The following is a 24236-nucleotide window of genomic DNA, read 5'->3' as shown; positions in this document are numbered from 1 at the left end:
TTCCAGGCTGCACTCTCAGTTAGTTGGTAAATTTTTTAGGTCAATCTCAGTTATGTCCTCGCCGTTGCGAGGTCCAATTGACCATGGTTGTTGTTTTGAGTGAGCCTGGGGGCTAGGGATACCCCATCAGTGAGAACAAGCAGCCTGCTTGTCCTCGGAGAAAGCGAATGCTACATACCTGTAGAAGGTATTCTCCGAGGACAGCAGGCTGATTGTTCTCACAAACCCGCCCGCCTCCCCTTTGGAGTTGTGTCTTCCCTTGAAGTGTATTGTCTTGCTACATACTGGACTGGCCGGCTCGAGCCGGTTTCGGGCGGGAAGACGGCCGCGCATGTGCGGTGCGCGCGGGCGCGCGAGGGCTAGCAAAGGACTTTGCTAGTGAAGTTTCCGATTGGAGGGGCTGCCGTGGACGTCACCCATCAGTGAGAACAATCAGCCTGCTGTCCTCGGAGAATACCTTCTACAGGTATGTAGCATTCGCTTTTGTGGAGAAAATAAGATTTCATTTTCCTCACAATCTGCTTGGCGCCCTAATCACAATTTCTCTGGTTTCAAAATTGCTCTGTTGTCCTGTCACTGTCATGTGGTGTTTTTACCAGGTATTCATTAGTTCCTTAGATTTTTCATTCTTTTTCAAGTTTCCTTTCCTTTTTTACATTATCTTGTTCTGGGCCATTTTTAGACCTCAAGCTTCCTACCGGGTGTATTTTTGTCATCAAGTTTTTTTTTTTAAATTTAACTCTCACATTTTTTAGTAGTAGCTCAAGATGAATCACGTTCAGGTACACTGGAATTTTTCCTGCTCCTGAAGGGTTTACAGTCTAAAATCGTACCTGAGAAAATGGAGGGTAAATTTACTTGCCCAAAGTCACAAGGAGCAGCAGTGGGATTTATGTTTGTTTATTCCAGCACTTCATATACTGTCCTTCATTACAGATAATTGGGTTTCCCTGGTTGTCAGCCTGATGCGCTAACCTCTAGGCTGCTCCTTCACTTTGGCTGTTTTTCTGAATGATATGTCACAAAAGAAGATCCCCCAGCAGCTTCAAATGGTGTTCTGGTGCAACAGGACCATTCATGACCATTGTAGTGCTTGGGACCTGATCATGATTCCTCTTATTGTATTCTTTGTTCACACTTCAAAGAGGGGTGTCTGTGATAGAGAAAAACAAAGAGAAAAAGGTTTTGGTGATAAGACCGGTCCATCAACATCAGAAATGTCAGTCTCCATGGATCCAGAAGTTGCACTGGACACTGGAGATGTATCAAAATTGAGAGTGTCTCGGTCACCCTTAACATTAAGCATGTGTAGAGCCCACCAGGAGCAGTCATTGTCCGATTCCTACCCAGAGAAGAGGACGGATTCAACCTTGTTTTTGACAGTGTTGAGGGAGCACAATGGGTGGAGGCTGAGACAGCCCAACATCGCTGCCCATTGAACCATGGCACTGAGAGCACAGAGGTACTCCTCAACACACACTTGATGTGAAGATTGTTCATCTTCTATGACTTTGGAGAGGGTTCAACAGCATTCATGGATCTAAAACCCTGGTTTCCATTTACCTGAAGTTACTCCAGAGGATATGGCTACTCCTACAGTGATGCCCTTGTCTTTGTCGACTACAACCTTTGAGGAGCAGCTCATGCAGAAGTTCAAAGAGCCAATGGAATGCTTCTTTGTTCAACCAATATTGCAGCTTCAACATCATTGATGTTGAGGGCAGGGGTGATCTATCCAATACTTGGGACCCTTGCTATGCTGAAATAGATGCCTCAACACCAAGGCTTAGAGGAGGCTTAGAGTCGAGGTTGTCTGCACCAGTGTCCATTTGCAGTGCATGGAAGAAGGAAGCTTCACTGAGGCATAGGGAATCCTCAGTGTCTTGATGGGGTAGGAGGCATGACCATGCTGTCAGGAATACAAGACAAGCAGAAACTCATATTTCACTTATCAACTTCAATGGTCTGAGTGGGATTCTGAGGAGGAGCCAGAGAGCTTCTCAGAGGAGAGGTCTACTGGTTTCTCTTCAGATCCCTCTTCACCACAGGAGAGATTCAAATTCCCACTAGAGGAGCACTGTTTCATTGATTTTTATATGGGAGATGACTCAGGCCTCTCCATTTCAGTTCTCCAATTTATCGAACCCCCCCCCCCCTCTTCTAAGGAAGCTGTGAGAGTACCTGTTCACAAAATCCTGAAGAATGTACAGATGAAAATGTGGGAGATCCCCCTCCTCTTTGTATCTCCTATTAATAAGTTTGACTCAATGGACAGAGTCCAGACGATTCTGGGGTTCAAAAAGTGGCATTCTATGGTGGTTAAATCCACTCTCAAAAGAGTTAAGAATTCCAATATTCATTCCTTTGTGCCCCTGGGAAGAGAGGCTAGAACATTGGAGTCTTTTGGGAAAAGATTGTTTCAGAATGCTATGGCTCTCATCTCGCAAAGCATCCTGCCAGCTTTGCATGGGCTTGTACTTACAGAACATAGTGCGCAGTGTTGCGGAGTTTGTGGACACTCTTCCCAGGTACATGGCCAACGAACTCTTATGATATTTTTGAAATAGTATCGAGAGCTTCTGATTTGAGGATTGGTACACACAGACTTGACTGGCTGTGGACCTCAGAACTTAGACAAGTTGTGCAGGAAAAACTTGCTGATGTGCCGTGCATTGAGATAATCTCTTTGGAGATAAGGTGCTACTCTCATCAAGCAGCAAAGTGATAATCTTAAAACCCATTCCAGGCCCACTTCCAACACAGACTCTTCAGAACCGAGGACAACAGAGGATCTATTACTCTCATAAGCATTGGTATCTTCCACCCTCATGCTTTTCCCAGCCTTGACATGGTTCTCACTCTTGTTTCAGAAAACAGAGGGCCCAGAAGTCCCAACCTGTTTTGCAGCCAAAACCAGGAATGAGAAAGGGGGCAGGGATTTTATTCCAAGTATTTTCTTATCATGAAGAAGATGGAGGATTATGCCAAATTCTAGACCCCAGGGCCCTGAACAAATATCTCACCAAACAAAAGTTCAGGAAGGTTTCCATAGACTTACTCATATCACTACTTCCAAAAGGGGACTGGCTATGTTCACTGGATCTAAAGTATCTGTGATTCATAATATGGACAAGCAAACAAAACAAAGAGAACAAGTTCCCCACGGGCAATAAACAGCAGGAAGGAAATGAAGTCTTGAACAATGAACATGAGGAGTCCAAAGAATAGTTGTAAAAATCCTTTAACAAAGTCAAACCTTGCAGCTGGGGAAGCATGACTTTACATGGCCATGTTTCATCAAAGAATGCCTGTGTCAGGAGTCAGATGCACTAAATTCAATAATGCTGTACTCATGCATAGAAAACTGTACTAACAAGTGTCCAGTGATTGCTGATCCTAAATTCAATAATGCTCTACTCATACATAGGTTGGAAAAACCATACTAATGAGTGTCCAGTAACTGCTGAATCTCTGGGAAGACTGGCCTCTTGTCACTTCTCCATTAATTCATCTTCACACAACTCTTCCTCTGAAATATATGTACAGCTCACAGTACACTTTATAGAATAGTTGCATTTACACACCCAATCGCCACATTTAGGCGCCATTACTTATGCCAGCCATAAACATGGGCTCATGTGTAGAGTTTGACGCATAACTGTGAACTTACGCTGGTGTTCTCTGACAGCACCTCTGCTGTTTCAGAATACTAGTTTAGCATCCAGGGTTTTGGTGCCTAACTTTTAGCAACCTATATAGAATTTACCCCATAAAGTGTAAAGGATTTTGGATTTGATATACTGCTTTTCCGCAGTACAGCCAAAACAGTTTACAGATATTATATGGAGGGATTTCTCTGACCCTAGTGGGCTCACAATCTAAGTTTTATTTTTTACCTGGGTCAATAGATGGTTAAGTGATTTGCCCAAGGTTACAATGAGCCACAGTGGGAATCGAACCCAGCTCCTCAGCCCATTGCACTAACAATTAGGCTACTTCTCCATTTATGTGTGTATTCAATTATGCTGGTATTCTTTAAAGGAAAGTATATACCCCTTTATAGAATTGCCTTGCAATTGTAAACCAGTGAGAATCTCAATCTTATAAGCCAAAAGAGCTGTTATGTTAGTGAGACACTCTGGGAAGTAGCACAGACAACTCTTCTGTTGGTCTGAAGCTCTAGGAGGAAGCACAGCCAGTAGGAAGAGCTCTTATGTTGGACATTATCAATAGTCATGCACGTTTTCTTCTTATGCAGGACAACTTTGGTTATGATTTACCAGCAGTGGAAGCGGCCATGAAGAAGCACGAGGCCATCGAAGCGGACATCTCTTCCTACCAGGAGCGGATCCAGGTGCTGGAGGAACTGGCTGTGGAAATGGAGAAAGAAAACTACTATGACATCAAGCGCATAAATGCACAGAAGGACAACATCTTGCGACAGTGGAACCTTCTGACTGAATTGGTGGAAGCTCGCCACCAGCGACTGGAACAGAACAGGTCCCTCCAGAAGATCTTCCAGGAAATGGTCCACATGATCGACTGGATGGAACAGATGCAGGTAAGATAGGAACAGTAATTAATTAATTAGAGTTACTAATGTGCGCTAGAGCATTGGTGTGCTCTAATGCCGTTAACACGCATTATTTTACTTCACGTCCCATTTTATGCAGTGGAACCCAGATGCTAAAAACATGCATTAACAGTGTTAGCGCATGTTAGTAACTTTCTGAATATTTGCTATTTCTATAGGAGGCAGGTTTTTTTCTTTAATTTGCTTTTCAAAAAGTTACTACATCCAATACTAGGACAAGAAACTCGAGAAACAATATCAAAAACAATATAGCAGAAAATATCGTCAGGCCCAGAGCAAGAGGAGTTACAGGACCTGTATTATTATTTTGTTTATTTGTACCCCGCGCTTTCCCACTCATGGCAGGCTCAATGGGGCTTACATGGGGCAATGGAGGGTTAAGTGACTTGCCCAGAGTCACAAGGAGCTGCCTGTGCCTGAAGTGGGAATCAAACTCAGTTCCCCAGGACCAAAGTCCACCACTCTAACCACTAAGCCACTCCTCCTAAACTCATAGCTAAACTCAGGAGCGACCCAACCATTAGGCCACCTGATGTGGGGGCCTCAGGCGGCACTCTTTAGGAGCGGCATCTCGAGGGATGTGGCTTTGCGGTGTTTTACCTGGTCACGGTGACTTTCTAAGCCTGGCAGCAGCAGCAATTCCCATATGTTGCCCTGCCGCCGGTGACACTCGTCTCTTCCCTTTACTGCGGCCGCCTGAAGTAACTTCCTGTTTCGCTCAGGCAGCCACAGTAAAGGGAAGAGGCGAGTGCCGTGGGGGTGGGGGGCGGCATGCAAGCTCCGCCTCAGGCGACATCTTGCCTTGGGCCAGCCCTGGTTAAACTCACACAGAAGGAAGATGAAATTCTCCTGTCACCATTTATTCCCGAAATATAACTAAATCAAAACCACCCCCATTGTCAACCCAAGTCAGGCTGTTAGGGAGAAATAGAAGGCAATTTTGAGTAGCCACCTAGCAATATAGACAGGCTATTAAAATTGTCTTTACCTGTGTTGTTCTGCTTTGAAAATTACCAAGCACAAAGGATGCCTGTTTAAAGAGGCTTCACGCTTTGCACCTGCTGTTTGTGTGAGTATCTGAGCTGGACCAAAATAACACGCCTACATTTGAAAATGTTAAATAAGGGAAAGGGAAATGGGACTTCATATACCGCCTTTCTGTGGTATTTTGCAACTACATTCAAAGCGATTTACATATAGGTGCTTATTTTGTACCTGGGGCAATGGAGGGTTAAGTGACTTGCCCAGAGTCACAAGGAGCTGCAGTGGGAATTGAACTCAGTTCCCCAGGATCAAAGTCCACTGCACTAACCACTAGGCTACTCCTCCACTCATTCCACCAATAAGAGCCAACCTCGTCAGTGATGTCACAATGGCTTAATTGCCCGATACTTGGCTCACTTCTGATATTGTGATGTCATAAGGGAAAGGGGGAAAGGGAAATGGGACTTGATATACTGCCTTTCTGAGGTTTTTGCAACTACATTCAAAGCAGTTTACATATATTCAGGTACTTATTTTGTACCAGGGGCAATGGAGGGTTAAGTGACTTGCCCAGAGTCACAAGGAGCTGCAGTGGGAATCAAACCCAGTTCCCCAGGATCAAAGTCCACTGCACTAACCACTAGGCTATTCCTCCAAAGCTTACAGTTTTTCTCCTCTGGTGTAAGCATACCCGCAGGAATACCTCTTTTTAACTTGGCTAAAAGAATACATACTGTGGGAGCCCACAGTTGTCTTTAACTGTGCAGATGATGATATCCAGATTTTGACCATCATACACTCACTGAACCCACAAGACATTCTTTCAGTCAACACAAAAATAGCCACTATGGCCCCCTGGCTGAAAACTAAGAGGATGCAACTGAATCCTGATAAATAAAAAGCCCTCAGTTGCCATTATTATTACTGTCACCCAATCCCTTTTTCAATATCTTAGAAAATTTTGAGAGTGACTCTGGATCCTGAGTTAAAATTTCATCTCCATATTTCCTCCTCCAATCTCTCTGTTTCTTACATACCCAGTACGGTTTTACGCTCTTTGAACGATCACTGTCTTGTCCTTCCATGTCCTAAGCCTACATACTTTGAATCGATTAGACAGAGTGCTTTCTTTTTTTCTTTCACCTTTCATTAGGAATAGTCTTTCCCTCCCTATTTGTAGTAATTTTGTGTTCAAGAGCTCTAAAGTGGAACTTAAGCTCTGGCTTTTCAAGCAGGCTTTTGGTGGTGATGCAGTTTGATTTGGGCTGCCAGACTAGTTTCTAGTTGTTCTCCCTCTCTCGCCTTCTCTCCGTAGCCCCCCCCCTCTCTTCTTCTCTCCCTAGCCCCTGGTGTGATTGCATTGCTTTCCTGTCTTAAATGGAGCTCTTTTCCTTTTCTAAGTTTATGTAGATTGTACACCACTCTGCACTGTCCAGTTTAGCAAATATTAATAAACTATAAACTCCTTCATGATTTTTCAAACTGAAAACGATCTGCTCAATTCAAAACATTTTTGATTAAAAAAAAGGCTATGCATCCTTTTCCATGCTGTTTTAATTAACTTGGACTAATGTAATGCCTTATTCCAGTGTCTTTACATGATGAATCTTAGATGCTTGCAACTAATACAAAATGTTACAGTTAAACCCATCTCAGGAGTTCAGAAATTCGATCAACCCGCCCCACTCCTGGAAGCTGAGCTTTGTTTCCTGTATCTATGGAATATCTTTTAAAATACTAGCAGTAGTACATAAAATCTATTCTACTGGAATGCCACTGTTCTGGGAGACCAACAAACATAGAAAATGAAGGCAAGGAGACCAGTTTTCAGACTGCGGAAGTTAGATCAGCCAACTCCTGCAGTCAGCACTGAGCCCGGTATTCAATGCTGGGCTGTTTCTGGTGACTGGCATTGAATATCCAGTTTATTTTTGTCCGGTTTCAAGATAACTGGCTAAGTCGATTTTCAGACTTAGCCAGTTTTCTTGAAACCAGCCAAAGATATTCTATGGTTCATGCAGCCAAATATGGCTGCTAAATTCACTTTAAATATCGATGGATAGTAGGTTATATTGCGTGATATAACCAGCTAGCCTCTGCTGGGGATAATCAGTGGGGGATAGCCGGTTATCCCCTGTTGAATATCAGTGGATATTCACTATTTAACCAGACAGTAGCCATTCTGGTCAGTTAAATAGCGCTGAACTTGGAGGGGAAGGACTTTAATTCAACCAATAAACACTTATGCCTGACGTTTTGCCAAAGGCTGCGTCAGAGGCAAAACTTGAGAATCGCTGGAGAAATTCTGGAGGACTTGCTGCAAGGCTAATTCTTCCTGAGTGTTACTCTAGAAAGAAGCATATGCTTTTGGTTTTTATCTCTCTAGTTTTGCCTCTGATGCAGTCTTTGGTGAAACTTGGCCATGTCAGGCATAAGTGTTTATTGGTTGAATTAAACATCTTGCCTTAGTTTTCTGCGTTTGTTGATCTGCTTTTTGTTCTACTATGTTTGCATCTCAGATCTTCTGCCTCTCTTGTTCTCTCTATGCTCCTGTTCTATTCATGATTTCTAATCCTTTATTCTTCTTTGCGTGTACTCAGAACCTCTTAGCAGCACCTTTTGATAATCCCCCACCTTTCGTCACTTTGTTGGATAATAATTCATTCCCTCATGTTTAGTGTTACCAATTCTACTCTCTGGATCAATTTCCCACTACATTTAAGATTAGAAATTTCTTTCCAAAAGTTTAAAAATGGTCTTTAAACGTACTTTTTTCTTAAGGTTCGTGATTCTTAGGCTCTCAATTTTGGGTCACTGCTCAGGGGTCAATGTACTGGTATCACTGGGATCTACTTCTTCCTATATAAGTTGTATTTCTCCATTTCATCTTTTTCTCTACCTTCACTAATATGTGTTGTACCTGTAATTAGACACCATTCTAAACGGTATATCAAATAAATGTGAAACTTGAAAGAAGCCATTTTACACAGCTAAATGGCTTTGAAATTTGTCCTTTTAAAGCATTGTAAAGCATTTTCATTTTCCTCTTATTGGTCAAGGCAGTGGTTCCCAAATCTGGTCCTCGAGGCACCCCAGCCAGTCAGGTTTTCAGGATATCCACAAAACATTCATATGAGAGATTTGCATGAACTGCCTCCATTGCATTCAGATCTCTCTGATGAATATTCATTTTGGATATCCTGAAAACCTGACTGGCTGGGTCTCCAGGACCAGGTTTGGGAAACACTGGGTCAAGGTTTATGAATATTTTTGTGTTTCTTGAACTTTTGCTGATGTTGACATTTTGTTGACTGTTGATGTCATCGGTTGCATCCATTCCATTTGCCTTCACTACAAACCCTATGGAATAGCAAGCAGTGCTTGTTTTGATGGTTGTCTACTGCGTGTTTATTGTTAAAGGAAGGCAGTCAGTTGAAGACTTAAGGGTAATTTTTAAACTAATAAAACCACCCACCCCGAAAATGTGTTGTTGATCAAAGGAACCATCCTTGTTCTTACCATCCTATTATAACCTGTGTATCCATTTATCTTGTTCTCACACTTATGTTTCCTTCTGTCAGGTGCTGGTGGCATCCAAGGATCTTGGGAAACATCTATTGGAGGTAGAGGACCTTCGGCAGAAACACAGCCTGCTAGAAGCAGACATCGCTGCCCAGACGGAGAGAGTTCGTGCTCTCAATGAAGCTGCTCTGAAGTTTACGGAAGTGCAAGGTGGGTGGCCTTTGAAGAATCTTATGACCTATGAAACAAGAAATAAATATCCTTATTTTTCCTTTCAGGCCTATTGGGTACTTGAGTAATTTCCTGATGCTTCTCTTTTATTGGAAATACAATTCAGTTTGCATGGAGGACAGTATGATGGTATTTTTATTTTATTATTTATATTTTGTATTTATCATTCAAACTTATAACAGTATCAGGCTCACTTTTGAAAGAGAAGGACGCCCATCTTTCAACACAAATCGGAAGATGGGTGTCCTTCTCACAGGGTCGCCCAAATTGGTATAATCGAAAGCCGATTTTGGATGTCCCCAACTGCTTTCCATCGCAGGGACGGCCAAAGTTCATGGAGGCGAGTCAGAGGCATAGAGAAGGTGGGACTTGAGCGTGCCTAACACACGGGCACCCTCGACCCATAATGGAAAAAAAAAGGCAGTCCCTGACGAGCACTTGCACAACTTTACCTGGTCCTGTTTTTCTTACGACTAAGGCACAAAAAAGTGCCCGATCTTACCAGATGACCATCGGAGAGAATCAGGGATGACCTCCCCTTACTCCCCCAGTGGTCACTAACCCCCTCCCACCCTCAAAAAAAATCTTTAAAAATATTTTGTGCCAGCCTCAAATGTCATACTCGGGTCCATCATAGCAGTATGCAGGTCCCTGGAGCAGTTTTAGTGGGTGTAGTGCACTCCAGGCAGACGGACTAGGCCCCCCCCCCCCCACCTGTTACACTTGTGGTGGTAAATGTGAGCCCTCCAAAACCCACCAGAAACCCACTGTACCCACATGTAGGTGTCCCCCTTCACCCATAAGGGCTGTGGTAGTGGTGTACAGTTGTGGGTAGTGGGTTTTGGGGGGCTCAGCACACAAGGTAAGGGAGCTATGTACCTGGGAGCAATTTGTGAAGTCCACTGCAGTGCCCCCTAGGGTGTTCGGTTGGTGTCCTGGCATGACAGGGGGACCAGCGCACTAGGAATGCTGGCTGGAGTTGCAGCCTTGTTCCAGTCCTTGTACCAGCCTTGTTCCAGTCCTTGTACCAGCCTTGTTCCAGTCCTCGTTCCTACCTTGTTCCAGTCCTCATTCTAGCCTTGTTCCAGCCCTTATCCTTATCCTTGTTCCAGACTTAATCCTTGCTCCTGCATTGTTCCAGTCTACGTCTGCTGCTCTGTGCCATCCCTGTTCCAGTCAGTTGCTTCCACCTTGTTCCAGCCTTCAGATCTCCTGGTCTTCAGATTCCAGCTACTCTCTGGCCTTGACTGTTTCAGGCCAGTCCCAGAGGGCTCTTTTAAGAGCCACTCTCCACCCTGACTTGTTGCCCCCCCCCCCCCCCAAGGGCTCTTTTAAGAGCTATTCCTGGCCTAGTTTCTTTGGCCAGCCCCTAAGGTTTCTTGTAAGAGCCACTCTCTGGTTTAGTCTTGTCGAGGCATGACTCGCCTGCCACCTAGACTTAGGGCTGATATGCAGCATAAACCCAACTGTGGCCCAAGGGCTCATCTACCCTGAGTCGTGACAACCATCTTTCAAAGGAATAGCAAAGCGATTTACAATATGATATCAATATTGGAATGTCAACAAAAGTGCAGTATTCTGCTCATACACAACAAGACAAGACAAAACGGATATAATGCCCTTGCGTTTCCTATCTAATATAAGTTGTTGAAATATATTGTGGGATTCTTAAATAAATCCCTCCATACCTCCTTTCACTTTTTAGAAAGTGCACTAATTGGACATACTGAAATTGCTTACATTTCCTTAATGAGAATTGGTTCGGGAAGTCTTTAAATGAAATTATAGTTCCTTGTTCAACAACTTTCCTAAGTGGTCTATCCTTTTTGCTCCATATCTTAAAAACTTTATGGTCTTGCCCTGTGGTGGGAGGGAAGGAAATCAGGGTTATGTTGAATTGGTGTCAACCTAGAGATGTTCTTCTCATCCAGGAGATTTCCCCAGTTTCAGTACCATAGTTCCCAGGTCAACCCAGTAGTGGAGTAGTTCCCTTGAGTTTTTTTTTTAATTTCATCCTTTCCAGAGCCACTACTTTAAAAGTCTTCCACCAGCTGCTGCCCATTCTGTCTCCACCCATTGTTTTAAGGGTTATGCATAGGAAACCATCAAGGGCTTCAGTTATGCTTCTACGTAGTAAGTTCTAAAATTTGGGATCGCCAGGCCCCTGTGCTCATCATTTAGAAATAATATCTTCCTACTGATGCTGTGAAGATGGTCCTGCTGAATAAATCTAAATTTTAAACATTTTGTTGGGAACATAGATAGTTTGGAATAAAAATGGAAATGTTGGGTGTGCAATCTTTTTTTTTGGCTGCTATTTTCCCACACAAGAACAGATAAAATTTGGTCCAGCAATTGAGATCCAGTGTTAACAATTTAAGGGGTCCTTTGATGAAGCTGCGGCAAAAGGGAATCCGCGCTGGTGTTGCTGCATGTGTTTGACACGCGCCGAGGCCCCTGTTTACTGCAGCGGGTAAAAGGCAGGTCTTTGTTTTTTTTCAAGAAAAGGCCATGCAGCAAATGAAGCAAAGACAGACTTTGAAAAGAGAATTGTGTTGGAGGCAAAAACACACAATCCAAACTTTTTTTGGTATATTAGAAGCACAAACCCGGTAAAAGAATCAGTTGGATGGCTAGATGCCAAGGGGTTAAAAGGGGCACTCAAGTAAGACAAGGCCATAGCGGAGAGATTTATTTTGCTTTGGTCTTCACCGAGGAAAATGTGGGAGAGATACCAGTTCCAGAAATACTATTCAGTGCTGATGAGTCAGAGAAACTGAAACAAATCTCTGTAAACCTGGAAGATGTAATGGTGCAATTTAAAAAAATTGAAGAGTAGCAAATTGCCTGGACTAGATGGCATACAGCCCAGAGTACTGATAAAACTGAAAAAAACTTGCAGAGCTATTGTTAGTAATATGTAATTTATCTTTAAAAGCAAACATGGTACTGGAAGATTGGAGGGTGACCAATGTAACGTCAGTTTTTAAATAGGGTTCCAGAGGTGATCAAGGAAACTAAAGACAGGTGAGCCTGACGTTAGTGCCAGGCAAAATGGTAGAGACTATTATAAAGAGCAAAATTACAGAGCATATTCAAAAGCATGGATTAATGGAGACAAAATAAACATGGATTTAGTGAAGGAAATCTTGCCTCACCAATCTACTACATTTCTTTGAAGGGGTGAACAAACGTGGATAAAGGTGAGCCAGTTGATATTGTGTATCTGGATTTTCAGAAGGCGTTTGACAAAGTAGCTCATGAAAGACTCTAGAGGAAATTGGAGAGTCATGGGATAGGAGGTAGTGTTCTATTGTGGATTAAAAACTGGTTAAAAGATAGAAAACAGAGAGTAGGGTTAAATGGTCAGTATTCTCAATGGAGAAAGGTCGATAGTGGGTTCCCCATGAGTCTATACTGGGACCACTGCTTTTTAACATATTTATAAATGATCTAGAGATAGGAATAACTAGTGAGGTAATTACATTTGCTGATGACACAAAGTTATTCAAAGTTGTTAAATCGCAAGAGAATTGTAAAAAATTGCACGAGGACCTTATGAGACTGGGCATCCCAATGGCAGATGACTTTTAACGTGAGCAAGTTCAAGTGATGTACGTTCGAAAGAGGAACGCAAATTACCTACGTGATGCAAGGTTGCACATTAGGAGTCACTGCCTAGGTGTCATCATTGATGGTATGTTGAAACCCTCTGCTCAGTGTGCTGTGGCGGCTAAGAAAGTAAGTAGAATGTTAGGAATTATTAGAAAAGGAATGGAAAACAAAAATGAGAAAGTTATAATGCTTTTGTATCACTCCATGGTACAACTGCATCTCGAATACTGTGTGCAATTCTGGTCACTGCATCTGAAAAACGATATAGCGGAATTAGAAGAGGTTGAGAGAAGTGTGACGAAAATGAGGGAAGGAACAACTTCCCTATGAGGAAAGGCCAAAGTGACTAGGGATCTTCACTTGGAGAAGGGATGGCTGAGTGGAGATATGATAGAGGTCTATAAAATACTGGGTGGAGTAGAATGGGTAGATGTGAATTGCTTGTTTTCTCATTCCAAAAATGCTAATACTAGGAGGCATGCAGTGAAGCTACTAAGTCGTAAATTTTAAAACAAACTGGGGAAAATATTTCTTCACTCAACGTGCAATTATACTCTGGAATTTGTTGCTAGAGAATGTGGTAAAAGTAGTTAGCTTAGCAGGGTTTAAAAAAGGTTTGGATAATTTCCTAAAAGAAAAGTCCATAAGCCATTATTAAGATGGAATTGGGAAAATCCACTTCTTATTTCTAAAATAAGCAGCATAAAATTTGTTTTACTCTTTTGGGATCTTGCCAGGTACTTGTGACCTGGATTGGCCACTGTTGGAAACAGAATACTAGGTTTGATGGACCTTCAGTCTGTCCCAGTATGGCAACGCTTATGTTCTTATGTAGGATGTACTAAATGGGGCAGTGAGTTTAGTAATTGATTTGATAGTGTTTTAGTCGTTAATATGAAGTCTGTTCCTAACAAAGTTATTGGGCGATAGGACCCACACGCTTTGAGGTCTTTTCCTTCCTTTGCTATTACCGTCACACCTCCTGATTGCATCGAATAGGGGAGATCTTTCTCCTCATTGACATAATTTAAAACTTTAGTCAGGAGTTCTACTTAGAAGTTTTGGAACATTTTATAAAATTTTACAGTATACCCATCTAGCCCAGGGACTAGCATTTTTAGCATGTGTATTAAATGTGCATGCACTAAATGCTAGAGATGCCCATATATTCCTATGGGCATCCCTAGCATTTAGCGCATGCTAATAATTTTAGCGTACCTTTGTAAAAGACCCCCTAACTGATTTCAGCTCTTTGATAGTCCTCATAACTTCCATTGGGTGGATAGGGGCTCCTAACTCCTCTTGCAGCTCTTCCTCCAATGATGGTAGCTTAACCCCCTGTAAATATTTCTCATTCTCCTCCTCCATAGCCCACTTTTCTAGAGTATATAATTTGCAGTAAAATTCAACAAATCTTTTACGTATTTCTGTTGGATGACAGAAATCATTGCCTTACACATCTTTTATTCTGAAGATATGGAGGTCGATATTAAGAGCGATTTAAGCGACCAGGAGAGGCATTTATGCCAGCTCTGTGGCTGGTGTAACTACAGGCATGTAAATGTAAGGTACACTGATGCCGGATTACGCTAGTATTCTGTAACAGAACTGGGGTTCCCAGGTGCCATCATAAAATAGGCTCCTACTGTATCTTGGAGCACCTAAATGGAAGCAAATTGTTACAGAATTGCTCCCTATGTGTCACAATCTGTGTTTCCCACCTGGCTTCTGTCTGCCCTCTTGTCTCCATACATCCCACTGATCCACACTCCTTTTGCAAACCTCCCTTGTCTTTCAGTCCCCCCCATATCTCCTCCTCCATGAGCACTTTATCTCTTCCCCCCTTCCTTCCTCCAACTTATGTGATATCTCTCACCTGCACTCATTTAGCCGAGTCATGATTGCCTGTCTCCAGCTGGCCCCCAGTCATTCCTATTCTAACCTCTGTATCCCTTCTGTATTATCCCCCTCCCCAGCTCCCCTTTCTGATTCACATAACTTCACAGATTTATGTACACACAGTTTTAGTTTTGTCCTCAGTCTTTCTTCTTCTGTGGATTACAGCATCATTCCCCATCAACCTAGGCCCGACAAGTGATATAGGTGCCTCCCTTCTTTTGATACTGGCTGCCACTTAGTTGATTGTTGTCTTGGAGGTGTTGGATTTACTGCTGCTTCAGGGATTCCTCTTAAGCCTGCCTTTGGGCTTCCACCACCGCCTCCACTGTGTTTTCTCCTACAGTGAAAGCCAATCCAAAAGGGAACATCCATTTATCAGATATACACAGTCTGTTTTTTCTAGCAAAAAAGGTGCCAGTACTCAAATGCCAGGCCACCCTTCAGGGGTGGGGTGATCACTGAAGGACCCACCCCACAATAGCCAGGCCCCCTGCAACCAGTCATAGAATCAATGACAAGGCAGAATTGGTGTGTAGAGCCTGAGTTCTTTCATTATAACTTGGGGACCATGGGTCAATTTTAGCAGACAATGGAAAAGGTGCCGGTACTCAGTACCCCCAAGTACCCCCTCAAAACAAACCCTGGATATACACTCCTTTTGCAAACCCCCCTTGTCTTCCAATCCCTTCCCCATATCTCTACCTCCATGAGCACTTTATCCTTCTCTCGTTCCTTCTTCCAAATTATGTGGTATCTCTCACCCACACTCATTTAGCTGAGTCATGGAATGAATAGAGGAGAAGAGATAAAGTGCTCATGGAGGAAGAGATATGAGGGGGTTGGAAGACGGGGGGGTTTGCAACAGGAGTGTATATCTGATATTTTCCCATTTCAGCCTCCTAGTAATTTCTTGAAATTCTTTCCTCCCATGCAGGAGGAAAATCGGTATACAGTTCCAATGTTTGACCTTCTCATTTAAAGGATCCCAGCGATCTTGCCGCTGCCATTCTTTTCTTCCAAGATATAATCATGAAAATAGGTCATAATGTCCCTTGGATGATTATTTCTTTTCGGCCCCAGAGTTCTGTGAACTCTGTCAAATTTGATATCTGGGATGTCCTTGGCTTGTCCTGCAGCTTCTAGAATTGCTTTATAGGTCTTTGTGGTTGTACTATTGCATCAGCATAATCCAGAAGGCCTCTCAGTCTGATATTGTTGTGACAGGATCTATTTTCTAAGATTTCAGTCTTATTCCAAAATTCAGCATCTGTCCTCCTATATGTTACGTAAGTACATAAGTATTGCCATACTGAGAAAGACCAAAGGTCCATCAAGCCCAGCATCCTGTTTTCCAACAGTGGCCAATCCAGGTCACAAATACCTGGCAAGATCCCAAAAAAGTACAAAACATTTTATACTGCTTATCCCAGAAATAGTGGATTTTCCCCAAGTCCATTTAATAACGGTCTATGGACTTTTCCTTTAGGAAGCCGTCCAAACCTTTTAAAAACTCCGCTAAGCTAATTGCCTTTACCACATTATCTGGCAACGAATTCCAGAGTTTAATTACACGTTGAGTGAAGAAACATTTTCTCCAATTCGTTTTATGCTACATTGTAGCTTCATCGCATGCCCCCTAGTCCTAGTATTTTTGGAAAGGATAAACAGACGCTACATCTACTCGTTCAACTCCACTCACTATTTTATAGACCTGTATCATATCTCCCCTCAGCCGCCTTTTCTCCAAGCTGAAGAGCCCTAGCCGCTTTAGCCTTTCCTCATAGGGAAGTCGTTCCATCCCCTTTACCATTTTCGTTGCCCTTTTCTGCAGCTTTTCTAATTCCACTATATCTTTTTTGAGATGCGGCGTCCAGAATTGAACACAGTATTCGAGGTGCGGTCGCACCATGGAGCGATACAAAGGAATTATAACATCCTCATTTTGGTTTTCCATTCCTTTCCTAATAATACCTAACATTCTATTTGCTTTCTTAGCCGCAGCAGCACACTGAGCAGAAGGTTTCAATGTATCATCAACCATGACACCTAGATCCCTTTCTTGGTCCATGACTCCTAACGTGGAACCTTGCATGACATAGCTATAATTCGGGTTCCTCTTTCCCACATGCATCACTTTGCACTTGCTGACATTAAACGTCATCTGCCATTTAGACACCCAGTCTCCCAGGCTCGTAAGGTCCTCTTGTAATTTTTCACAATCCTCCCACGATTTAACGACTTTGAATAACTTTGTGTCATCAGCAAATTTAATTACCTCACTAGTTACTCCCATCTCTGTGTCATTTATAAATATGTTAAAAAGCAGCGGTCCTAGCACAGACCCCTGAGGAACCCCACTAACTACTCTTCTCCATTGAGCATGCTGACCATTTAACCCTACTCTCTGTTTTCTATCTTTTAACCAGTTTTTAATCCACAATAGAACACTACCTCCTATCCCATGACTCTCCAATTTCCTCTGGAGTCTTTCATGAGGTACTTTGTCAAACGCCTTCTGAAAATCCAGATACACAATATCAGCCGGCTCCCCTTTATCCACATGTTTGTTCACCCCTTCAAAGAAATGTAGTAGATTGGTGAGGCAAGATTTCCCTTCACTAAATCCATGTTGGCTTTGTCTCATTAATCTATGCTTTTGAATATGCTCTGTAATTTTGTTCTTAATAATAGTCTCTACCATTTTGCATGCCTGCCAGGGTTTCACTTTGCTCCTCCATCTTTGCTTCAGTTTCATTGGCTCTCCATCCCAACTTTTGAGACCTGTGATTTTAGTTCCCTTAGGAGTGATTTGTAAGTCCCATCAAACTGTGGCAATATCTTGTTTGAAGTCCATGAACCACTCTTACATTTCCTCTCACTTCAGCATCTCCTCTCGATTCAGCATCTCTTCTATATTGTTCATAATTTCTGATTTGCTTCACACAGGCTATTTCAGGGCAGTGCCACTGGCCACATATGAAAATTTCTTTACAGCAATAGTTTTTCAGCGCAATGCTGTCAGTCTGCTTATCACCTTGATCTTTCGCTGTCCAGGAACTGAGAGAGAGAGGAGTTTAGTGGAATTTTAATGTCCTGATCACAGGAACTTTGTATTCTAAAAGCTGGAGCTTCTCATTTAGGCAGCAGTTCCGGAGCCTGTTATCACTTCCTCCAGGAAGATGGTCATTTTAATTTCTAAGAGCTTATGTATCATATTTGTTCTGTTTCTCCTCTCCTGCAGTGTCTTGAAGAGTTTTGAGTCTTATAGGGCAGTGTAGGTGAACGTGTGCATAGGGGGAGCATTCCTGGCCTTTGGATATATTGTCACGTCTGTGGTCGTGACCACCCTCAGACTTACCCTATTTCTGGGAATCAGTGTCTGTGCTGGTTTCTGTCTACTTCTGAGTTGGCTCTGTTTCTGTCTCTGGTTGCTGGCCACTTCCAGCATGGCGCTGATTGCCTCAGTATACTGCACCTGTGTGGGTTTAACCTCTCTGTGCTTCAGTATACTGTTCCTGAATTAGCTCTATTTCTGTCTCTGTGGGCTGGCTGCTCTAATGGCTTCAGTACTCTACACTTGTGTGTATTGGGCCTCTCTGTACTTCAGTGGGCTGTTCCTGAGGTAGCTCTGTCTCAGGCTGGGTGGGCTGGCTGCTTCCAGCCTGACACTAATTACCTCAATAGACTACACCTGTGTGGGTTAGGTCTCTCTGGGCTTCTGTATGCTACTACTACTACTTAACATTTCTAGAGCGCTACTAGGGTTACGCAGCGCTGTACAATTTAACAAAGAGAGACAGTCCCTGCTCAAACAGCTTACAATCTAACAGACAAGTGAACGGTCGGTCCGATAGGGGCAGTCAAATTGGGGCAGTCTGGATTCACTGAACAGTAAGGGTTAGGTGCCGAACACAGCATTGAAGAGGTGGGCTTTAAGCAAAGACTTGAAGATGGGCAGGGAGGGGGCTTGGCGTAAGGGTTCAGGAAGGTTGTTCCAAGCATAGGGTGAGCATATGCTCCTTGCCTGTGGCCTGAAGGGGTGACCTCATCTGTCAGGGCCTTCTTAAGGAACTGGTGTTCTGGTCTTCAGTGCCTTTGCATTGCCAATGCCTACGCAGTGCCTTAGGTCCCAAGGTTACTGTGCTGTTTGCACAGTTAGTTTTCCTTGTCTTTTCTTGTGGGCTTCCAGCCCTTCTGCTTTGCTAGTTACTATCACCTGTGGGCCTTGCCTTCTGGCTCAGGGTATTATTGCTCGTAGGCTTTCTGCCTAGTCTATTACTTACCTGTGGGCTTCTTGCTTTCCTGCTCTGGGTATTATTGCTCTGTGGGCTTTCAGCCCTTCTGTGTCTATTGTTCTGTGGGCTTTCAGCCCTTCTGTGCCCATTGCTCTGAGGGCCTCCAGTCTATCTGTGTATATCCCTTTTATCTGTGGGCTTCCAGGCCTTCTGGCTGTATTACTGCGGCCTGGGGGTTTCCAGCCTTTCTGTGCACTTCTAGCCTTTCTGGGTGTATCTCTCTGACCTGTAGGCTTTCAGCCTTTCTGTGTGTATTATTCTCTGTGGTCTTCTAGCCTTTCTGTTATCCCTGTGCAGTGACTCTGCTCCCTGTCTGAGGTTGTTTTGTGGCTGTTGCTGCAGCCATTTCTCTCCTTTCTATCTGTTAGCTACTGTAGCTCCAGTCTAACCCTTCCTCTGGCAAGCGTATCTGTCATTCCCATTCCCTTGAGCTTAGCTTGTATGTAGCTCCTGTGTCCTCTTTCCTGCCAAGCTAAGCTTCCTTGGACATCCTGCCTGCCTAGTGTTTGGGTGAACCCGGATCCAGTGAAGCTGTGCCAGTTTCCTGAATCCTGTGGGAGAAGCCTGTATTGAGTATCCTGTATCCTGCTTCTCAAGCCTGAACCCTGCTGTAGGACGTTGTTCCTGGATTCCTTGTTGCTTCCCTCTTCAGCTCCAGCCCAGCCACTCCAGTCCTGTCTCCTTCAGCCCGTCTTAGGGTTGCCTGTTTCCTGTTGGGTGGTTTTGCCTGCTGCTGCCACCTCCGTGAAAGCGGCCCAAGGGCTCACATTTCCCCGAGAGACCTGACATATATGAAGGATTTCAAATAGGAGCATTGTCAAGAAGGTGGGGATCATGACCACAGTAAGAGTTTAAAAAATATTTGAATGAAAAGGAATGATGAGGGCCTAAGTCAGTGGTTCCCAAACCTGGTCCTAGATGCACCCCAGCCAGTCAGGTTTTTGGGATATCCACCATGAATATTCATGAGAGAGATTTGCATGCAGTGGAGGCATTGCATGCAAATCTCTCTCATGAATATTCGTGGTGGATATCCCAAAAACCTGACTGGCTGGGGTGCCTCCAGGATTCTATGAAAGGTGAAATGCTAAAAATAATCAACCAAACAGTAATTGAAAACTTGCATGATTGATGTAGAAGAAAACAGAAATTACTGATTGGTATTCTTTTCTTCCAGGTTACCAACCGTGTGACCCTCAGGTGATTTGCAACCGGGTTAATCATGTGAAAACCTGTATGGAGGAGCTGCGTGATCTCGCCATGAGACGCCATATAGAATTGGAGGAATCCAGCCAACTTTGGGCTTTTTTGCAAGAGATGGAAGAGGCAGAAAGTTGGGTACGGGAAAAGGAGCAGATACTCTCCTCTCAGAGCTGTGGAAAGGACTTGAGCAGTGTCATGAGGCTTATGAGCAAACACAAGATTTTAACCGGGGAATTGGGCAGGAGGAGGACTCTACTCAACCAAACTATGAAGAAAGGAGAGCAGATCTTGGCCAAGAAACGGTTTAAAGCCACCAACATCTATGAGAAAATCAAAGAAGTCAGGGTGCAGTGGACAAGGCTGGAGGAAATGACTACTGTCCATCAACAGAAGCTCCAGGAAGCCTCCAATTTCCACCAGTTCAGTGCGGACACAGATGACTTGGTGGCTTGGCTCCAGGACATTTACCGCCTCGTGTCCAGCGATGACTTTGGCCATGATGAGTACTCAACCCAGTCTCTGGTGAAAAAGCACAAAGGAGTGGTGGAAGAGATTGAGAAGTATCGGACAGTGGTCTTGTCTCTGCGTAAACACCTGTCTGTTTTGGCGCCAGAGTACCGGGACTTGGTGGATGTGCAGATCCACATTGTGGAGGTGGAGCAGCTCTACAGTGAGGTGGCAGAAGTGGCAGTCCTGCGGCGGCAGTGGCTGCAGGATGCTTTGGCCGTCTACAGGATGTTCAGTGAGGTGAATGCCTGTGAGGTCTGGATTGATGAGAAAGAACAGTGGCTAAACAGAATGGAGGTACCAGAAAAGCTGGAAGACGTTGAGGTGGTCCAGCACAGGTATGAAACCTGATCAAACCTACGGGACTAAGATGCTATCAGATTAAGCCCCTTTGGCCAGTTTTTTTGGTTGGAAAAGCAGGGTACAAACCTAAGACTAGAGCCATTTTCACATTTGCATTGTACAGGGTTCTGCTAGCAGTACTGACCTTGGAGAAAACTGGATTCTCTGCAGACTGATCTTTTTTGTTGGACTAATGTAAGAGTTATTGAAAGATAATGTTGTACATGAGATTTTGAAAGCATTTAGGTCTCTTCTACAGGAGTGACTTCCACTTTTAAGTTGGTATTCAGAGCATATTTTTGGGGTGCTGCTATGCACTTCTTTTTGTCCTCAGAATGTTTCTGTGTTGATAAGCATGTTTCAAATTACTTAGCTCACATGCCTGCACACTAATACATGATTTGCCAACTGTCACTTGTTTTTATTTATGATATCAACACTGTTAAGATCCAATTTCCAGGAGCAAGTATATGTAATATGCCTTCAAAACCACACATGTATGCAGTTAACTATGTAAATAATTACAAATTTAGCAGCTTCATAAAGAATGTTTTGAGGTTTGAAATTGTATAATCACTCCTGCTGATGGAGTGCAAACAGAGCTTGTGCAAGGGTAGTAGGTGCCCTAGGCGAACCTTCAGCCTGATAACGCCCCCCCCCCCTTCTTCAATTAATTTTCAGGCCTCTAGCCTGCAGCTTCTCCAGTCTTGATTGTCGCACAAGCATCCCATAAAAAAGCAGGTTAAAGTAGATGCTGATGGCTCTTTCAGTTAGTGTGGCTGATCGGATCTGTTGTTTTGCTTTGATTGCCGCTGCTCATCACTGCCCCCCAGATCCTGATACGCTAGGTGAAACACCTAGTTTTGCCTAATGGGTTAGCTAGCCAAATGTGCAAAAAGCACTCCGTTTATTCACATATTGGAACTTCGTGTCATATCTGGCAGCTGTCATGTAGGAGTGCATTGTGTAGCTGAGGGACAAGGCGGAGTTCTTTTGGAAACTGTAAATGTGTATGAGTGGCTTTTTATGGTAACATGTTGTTGTTGTGATGTTCATATTTTCTGCAGGTTTGAGAGTCTAGATCAGGAAATGAACAGCTTAATGGGACGTGTCCTGGATGTGAACCAGATCGTGCAACACCTGGTTGATGGAGGTCACCCCAGTGCTTCCGAAGTCAGAGCTTGTCAAGATCATTTGAATAGCAGGTGATGAGCTGCTCAGTATCACACTGATGACTAATAGGTGCCTTGTTTTTTCTAAGAAAGCGCTGTCCTAGTGTCCCAGGTTAACATTTGGAGTGGGGAACCTCTTTTCAGTGAGTAAGCACAGACCAAGTTTGCCAGCATGGTGTTGAGGGTGGCTCTTCTCCCTGAGCTAGTACTGATCCATTGTTTCCAGCATGGTGTTTAAAGAGGAGGATGTTTACTCTCTGAGCCACTAACCCAGGGTTCTAGCAAGGGGTTTTTTTTTTTTGGGGGGGGGGGGGGGCTTTTCCCCCTGAACCATTTCTGACCCAGTGTCCCAGCATGGTGTTGAAGAGGAAAGGCTCTTCCCTCTCAGTCTGTACTGACCGAATATCCCACTATAGTGTTGCTACTATTTGGGTTTCTGCCAGGTATTTGTGACTTGGATTGGCCTCTGTTGGAAACAAGGTACTGAACTAGATGGACCATTGGTGTGACCCAGTATGACTATTCTTATGTTCTTATAGTCTCTTTCCTCTGAGCCAGCACTGACCCAATATCCCAGCATGGTGCTAAGGGACTCTCTTTCTTTAGAGCCAGTTCTGACCTGTTGTCCCATCATAAGTTGGGGGGGGGGGGCTTCTTTCTGAGCCATCACTGACCCAGTGACCCAACGTAGTGTTGGGTCTGCCTTTCTCCCTTCTGAGCCAACACTGACTCAGTGTCCTAACCTGGTTTTGGGGAAGGGGGTACTCTTATCTCTGAGCCACTTTGAACTCTATAGGGTCCATTTTGAAGGGGTTTAAGTACCTAAATAAGGAAGTTAATAGTCAGATATTCAAAAGATCTAAGTATAGACCTTCCGCAGTATTACTCACAAAGATGTTAAAAAGGGCTGGCCTGAGGACCGATCCCTTTCTTCAGAGCAAGCTCCATTTGCCACTGCCCTCTGTCTCCTCCCATTTAGCCAGTTTTTAACCCAGTCAGCCGGAGAATAAAAATGGTGCAGGGTGGACTTCTATGGTCTGTGCCCTGAGAAAGGCAGGGACAAATCAAACTCGAATATACATATAAACTCATTATCTTGTTGGGCAGACTAGATGGACAGTTCAGGTCTTTATCTGCCGTCATTTACTATGTTACTTTGATCTGGCTTATTAAAGTCATAGGAGGCAATTCTGTAACTGGGCTCCATGAATTTGGTGTCTAGATACAGTGCGCTAAGGGGTCCTTTTACCAAGCTGTGCTAAAGAGTGGTTGGCGCTGATGTCATCATGTGTTCTTTCCACGTGCTGTGGCCACTTTTAGCGTGGTGGTAAAATGGCCGCTGTGCTACATTTTATTGTGATGGCCACGAGCTAATTTTCCCATTAGCGAGTGGCCATTACCGTGGGAGCCTTTACTGCCACCTATTTTGAAGGCGGTAAAGGCTCCCACGCTACTCCTGCCTTGTGCGCTGATTGGGAAACTACCACGAGATGTCTCGGCGCATCCCGTAGTAGTGCCCTTTTTAGTGAGTGGTAGGCCCACATTAGGCCTACCATGCCTTAGTAAAAGGGACCCTAAGTGCTAATTCTATAATAGCATCTGGATACCTAGATTTTATTATAGAATACTAGCGTAAATTGGCAACTACATGCATACATTTAGGTGCGCCCACTTACATCATGTCAGTAGCAAGTGTAAATGTACATTCCTAAATATAGCACTTTAATGTGACACTTAAAGTAATCTGTAAGTTACACATACAAATTTTAGACACTCTCATGCTCTGGCTGTGCATCTCCCCCCTATGCACATGCCCTTGCATTTACCTGCTAAAGTTATAGAATACCGCTTAAGACCCAGCTAGCATTAATG

The 24236-nt window shown here is 43.7% G+C and overlaps 1 protein-coding gene across 1 annotated transcript in view; it reads left to right on the top strand.

The window, feature by feature from the left end:
- Positions 1–24236, top strand: part of SPTBN4 (spectrin beta, non-erythrocytic 4) — a 373692-nt gene that overhangs the window by 49870 nt on the left and 299586 nt on the right. The window contains 4 exon segments of the mRNA XM_030219988.1: positions 4259–4561; positions 9160–9310; positions 20318–21188; positions 22260–22397. Coding sequence (XP_030075848.1) covers positions 4259–4561; positions 9160–9310; positions 20318–21188; positions 22260–22397 — 1463 coding nt within the window.

The sequence above is a fragment of the Microcaecilia unicolor genome, chromosome 11 (assembly GCF_901765095.1).
Source record: "Microcaecilia unicolor chromosome 11, aMicUni1.1, whole genome shotgun sequence".
In the NCBI taxonomy this organism is placed as follows: Eukaryota; Metazoa; Chordata; class Amphibia; order Gymnophiona; family Siphonopidae; genus Microcaecilia; species Microcaecilia unicolor.
The sequence above is the reverse complement of the archived record's forward strand: the minus strand, read 5'-3'. Positions and strand labels throughout refer to the sequence as shown.